The sequence below is a fragment of the Apus apus genome, chromosome 23, assembly GCF_020740795.1.
Source record: "Apus apus isolate bApuApu2 chromosome 23, bApuApu2.pri.cur, whole genome shotgun sequence".
NCBI classification, from domain to species: Eukaryota; Metazoa; Chordata; class Aves; order Apodiformes; family Apodidae; genus Apus; species Apus apus.
In genome coordinates this window covers 5,861,328-5,866,867 of record NC_067304.1, presented here as the reverse complement: position 1 = coordinate 5,866,867, position 5,540 = coordinate 5,861,328, and the positions used below count along the sequence as shown (strand labels likewise).

At 49.5% G+C, this 5,540-nt stretch overlaps 1 protein-coding gene across 1 annotated transcript; it reads left to right on the top strand.

Annotated features, from left to right (window-relative positions):
• The first annotated feature begins 419 nt into the window (after positions 1 to 419).
• On the top strand, positions 420 to 3,249 carry ADORA3 (adenosine A3 receptor). The gene is made up of 2 exons (XM_051638902.1): positions 420 to 1,033; positions 1,988 to 3,249. The coding sequence occupies exons 1-2, from the start codon at positions 684 to 686 to the stop codon at positions 2,607 to 2,609; spliced, it is 972 nt and encodes a 323-aa protein (XP_051494862.1). The 5' UTR covers positions 420 to 683; the 3' UTR covers positions 2,610 to 3,249.
• Positions 3,250 to 5,540: the final 2,291 nt, after the last annotated feature.

Below are 5,540 nucleotides of genomic sequence, written 5' to 3'. Positions count from 1 at the left end.
CCTGAGCCTTTGTTGGTTGTCATACTGATTCCTAGTGGAAATGGGGGCTCTTGCTGAAAGTGTCACCTGAATTACAGCAGTGTTCTCGTCAGAAAGGTCCAAGTAAAGAGCATTTTTCAGCCACCTCGGGGCCTCAACTGAAATGGTATACCTGGAATTTAAATCAAGTATTGGAATTCAAAGAAGCACCCTTCTAATGTCCCCTGAACCGCATCATTTCCTATAGTGACTGCAGGGCGATTATCTATATTGATAAGGCAGCAGCTTAGCCCTCCAGTTACACTTCTGCCACATAAAACTGTGCCTGGGAAGAGGAAGCAGCTCAAGTGTCTGTTTATTGGTTGCTGGTAAGCAAGCTTGGGGAGGCATTTCCATTTTTTCCCCCCTTTAAAACAGATTTCCGAAGTGTGTGACTGATCTCGGGCTGCTGAAGGGATGCTGTGAGCTTCAGGAGATGTGGCCAGAGGGGGGAATGTTTCCTGGAGGCCGAGGTACTGGCAGCTCTGTGGAAAGGCAAGAGCTGATTCACTGAGGACGTGAAGCACTGGCAGAGGTTTGGGCACTGCAGAGTCACTGGAACAGCTGAGCACTGGACACGCAGGACAGATCCCACAGAAGATCATCGATGCCATTGGTCCCTTCTGCAGCTGAGGCCGAGGTGGGAGCATCTCCAACAGCTTGCCATGCCAAACAGCAGCGTGGTGCTGAGCAGCCTGGACGGGGTTTACATCGGTGCCGAGTGCTTGGTCGCTTTGTTTGCCACTTTGGGGAACATCCTGGTGGTCTGGGCAGTGAAGCTGAACGCGACGTTCCAGAACACAACGCTGTACTTCCTGGTGTCCCTGGCACTGGCTGACATGGCCGTGGGGCTCCTGGTCATGCCCTTGGCCATCGTGGTGAGCCTGGGCATCCGCGTCCGCTCCTACGCCTGCCTGTTCATGTGCTGCCTGATGGTGGTGTTCACCAACGCCTCCACCCTCTCCCTCCTGGCCATCGCCATCGACCGCTACCTGCGAGTGAAGCTGCCCATCAGGTGAGTGCTGGAACACCACGGGCTCCTCTGCTTCTGCCAGCTTTCCCATGCCCAGCCTCTGTCCTGCGGGTGCCACCTCCTCCCTCCTCCTTAACTCAGCCCTTTTCTCCCAAAGACTGACTCTAAACACACATCTGTCTGTGGAGAAAGTACCTGTGCCTTAAAGGCCACCCAAGATGAGCTACCTAGAGCAGGAACCACCTCTGCAGCTCATAGCACAGCCTTGACAGACCCTGGGGGGTGGGGGGTTTCTGCAGGACCCCTGTCTCTGTGCTTTTGCTGATCAGGATTTGGCCACGTGAGCCTGTGGTCCAATACCTGGATTCTCCAGATGTGCAGTAACTTGTGCAGGATGCTGAGAGTCCTGCAGATTCCTTTGCATTTTTTAAGTTGGTCTTTGAAATAAAATTCCTTAAATGTTTGCTGAAAATAAAATAATAAAAAAAGAACCAGACTTAAGGGCCAGCTGAAGAAGACATTCACTCTTTACATTTGAAAGGGAAAGTATGTAAGCTAGAAATGCAAAGCATAACCTCAAGCAGGAAAGAACTAATACTTACGGGAAAAGGACCTATGAAACTGAAGAGGGAAAGGACAGTTTGGTCCTGCAAATGGCATAAAGCACATGCAAAGAGTAAGGTAGCCCTGAGGGAGCTGAGTGGTCAGACAGGACTGCAAACAGAGGACAAGCAGGATCTAGGCAAGAGCAGCACTAAGTTCATAATGAAATTAGAAAACATCCAATTATAAAGAGGACAAGTTAAGCATCATTCATCTTATGGGTACTGCAAAGTAACTGGTACAAATTAAGGGCTTCTCAGAATAAGATTCCCCCCTCAAAAGCAGCTAATGCTCCATGAACAACGAGCCTGTAGTATTTGAACATGAGTTCTTGAAACCTTAACTATTTTAAGCACTTCTGTTTAACATGCCCTGGGTTTTCTTCCCCAATAGGTACAAGATAATCACTACAGAGAGAAGAGTCTGGTGGGCACTGGGTTTGTGCTGGTCTGTGTCCCTGCTGTTAGGATTAGTCCCCATGTTTGGATGGAACAAGGCAGAAGGAATAAGCTCTGACTTGCCCAGGTGTCGATTTACCTCTGTGATGAGGATGGACTACATGGTGTATTTTGGCTTCTTCACATGTACCCTTGTCCCCCTGCTCATCATGAGTGCCCTGTACATCGAGGTCTTTTACATCATCCGGAAGAAGCTCAACCAAGGGGCAGCTGGTGTGAGAGGGGCACGAGGGTTTTATGGACAGGAGTTCAAGGCAGCCAAATCTCTAGCACTTGTTCTCTTTCTCTTTGCCATATCCTGGTTGCCTCTGTGCATTATAAACTGCATTTACTATTTTTGCCCTGACTGTCAGATCCCCCCCTACCTGATGTACTTGGGAATCCTGTTATCCCACGTCAATTCTGCCATGAACCCCATTGTCTATGCGTGCAAGATAAAGAAGTTCAAGAACACCTACCTTTTCATTTTAAGGACCTACATCCTGTGCAAGAAACCAGACCCAGTCCTTAGAGGGCAAACTACAGACCAAAGATCATACTTAAAGGACAAATGTTGACCTGCCAGTACATAGCAGACCACTGATGAACCACTTTCCTTAGTTAAGAAACTCATGGAAAAGAAATGTTCTGTTTCAGCTACTTTCTCTCTTCTTGCACAAACTGCTTTATGATAAGGGGAATTATGAGAAGGGGAAGCTCCTCTTACTCAACCTCAGGCACATTTGACATTAAGCTCAAAAGGATCTTACGATCTTCTGCATTATTGTACCCCAGAGCATTCTGCTTAGTGGTTGCTGTACCAAGCCCAGATCTTCCAGGCAAGCATCTTCATTTAACAGGACCTTCCAATTTTATTAATGGCCTTGAGCATTACTTGGTAGAGCAGCACCCCAAAGCACAGGTAACAAGGCAGACTTTTTTGTTTCTACACAGCCAGATGTGCCCTTTCTTTTTTGTGTGTCCAGTAGCACCTGCACAACAAAACTGCAGCATCTCCTGCAACACCCACCTGCAGATGAACAACTGCACTATCCAACCTCCCTCATCTGCTGCATCTCTGTAAACCTGAAGCACAGCCACACTTTGTAGCAACCTGTTACAGATCTGAAGACTGCTCTAAAGGTGTCTGTAATGATGTGGAGAGGTTTGTCTTTGTACTAAATAATTTCAAAATACAGAAGAGATACTTAAGGCAAATTTTGCCCTGTGTTGTTGTTTGTTGTGTTGTTTTTTTTTCCATAAGGATTGGCTGGGTCCATGGAAAAATAGGATAAATGTGCTCTTTGTTGCTAGAAATGCAGCAGTTGACAATCCAGGCATGTCCTCACCAACTGTTCTTACATCCTTTGTCTTCTCTGTCTAGTTAGGCTGTGCATTTGGGTTTGGTCAACCAGCACTGCAGTCAGTGTCGTCACATTTTCATGGGTAATAATAAATATTAGATTGATTCTATGTTACTTCAGCTTGCTCTTCTCCCACAACAACCAAAAGAGCAGCCTGCAGGAGATCTCCACACTGTAGTTGGTGACCTGACCAGGAGGGCACAGAAATTGCAGGAGCTGTTACAGCTCACACAGCCTGCTTTCAGGGGACATGGGTCAAGCTGGAAATAGGTCATTAAAGGCCAGGATCTTTCTTCTCCATCTTTAAATAACAAAAGTCATTAGAAAAAGCAGAAAAGGGAGTGCATCGTTCTGGTATTTATCTCAGAAAGTGTTGGCGTCTGCTCCTTCAGCTGAGATCAGGCATCTCAATTTATTATCTGATTTAGCCCTTATCAGAGACCAAAGCTGTGCCCCGTGCACAGTTCAGCTCTATTAATACACAGGCCAGCAAAGGAAGTCACACCAGAGCTCTGCTCCACGGTCTCTCTCCATCAGATGACAGAGCTGATTGCTTTCTGCAGAAAAGCAACCCCCGCCTGGAGAGCCCAGACCTGCCGCCTCGAACGATGCTCCGCGAGCTGCTGCCGCGTCCCGGGGAGCAGAGGGAGCGCCCCGAGCCCCCCCGGCCGCGGGAGGGAGCCCAGCCCGGCTGCTCGGCCCCCCCGGCGCTGCCGTCGGGCCGCACGTCCCGCCCGCTCCCCCGAAGGCAGCGGCAGCAGGAGCCTGCGGGACCGGGGCTCTTGTCCTGCCCGGGAGAGCCCTCCGGACAGCAGCTCACACCATCCCCGCCAGCTCCGACGCGCCAACAAGGAGGCTGCTGACACCCCGAGGTCTGAGGCAGCAGGAAGCTCAGCTCTGGTTCAGCCCTGCGGGATGCAGATCCCCCTGCTTCAGCGGGCAACAAACCTCCCACCCCGGGCACGGGAACACGCAGAGAAACTCCCTGTGGCTGCTGAGTCACCAGCGGTTACTTTCCCCAGTTTGTGAAAAGAGGAAGATTTTTAACTTTTTACAGTCTGTTCGGAACAGTAAGAACATGAATTCACATTTCTAGCCACGTTGATGGTGGCACTGTCAGGGTGCATGTGTTTTATGTCACCCCATCAGGAAGCAAACATCTGCACACCAGCATTTCATCATCAGCACTTCAACAGGCAGAAAGTAACTCATCAGAACACCTGGCCACCAAAAAACCAAGACAAATGCTGTTGTCAGTGACAGAGAAGGGAAACATAAGGGCATGAACAGACAGAGAAACATCTCAGTTTTTCAGTTCTCTTTGGCAGTTCAAAGCAACAGCAAACACACCAGTGGAAACGTTACAAGTGCACTGCAGGGACTCGCTGGGATTCCTGCAGACGAGGAAATGCAGCCTGAAAAGCCAGTCTGCCCCCTCTGATGGCAAGCAGCTTGGAATGGGAGACACTGATTTCTCCTTGTAACTATAAAATGAGCTGATGCTACATGTGGCAGTGCTGGCATCTCTCAGAGCACTACAGGCCTTGGTCTAATGTTCCAGCAGCATCTGAGATGCAGAAAGTGCAAACATCTTCACTCCACTAGAACCTTCCCTGTCACACAGCTGCTGGCGTCCGACTTTGCTGGAAGACCAGGGTGGAGTAGGAAACCTCATTCTGGGGATGTGAAAGAAGCCACAGCCATTAGAGCACGTGCAAGCATCACACCTCAGCATAAACTTCCTGCTTTGCATCTGTCCCCAACACCACACGCCACAGGCAGCCACAGCCTGTCCCTGCATGTGGGAAATCCAGCAAACTCCAGGCTGGGTCAGACCCCTCGTTTGTCCAGCTCAGGATCCTGGGTGGACTCTGCATTAGGGGCTGCCAAAGAACCAGTAACATAAACAAAAACTGCAGAAATGCTTCCCCTTCAAAAACATGTTCCCCTAACCTGCCTAATTAGTGGTTCAGTTAAGCCCCAGGACCCTGGAAACACAAGGCAAGCGTGACATTGGTGCCCTGTGCAAGCAGAGAAGCAACATCTTCATCCTGCTCTCCAGGTACCTCCTCAGGTGGCTCACTGGCAACCAGAAACAGGTGAAGCCTTGGACACACCAAAAGAACTTTCCCTCAGCAAAAAGAA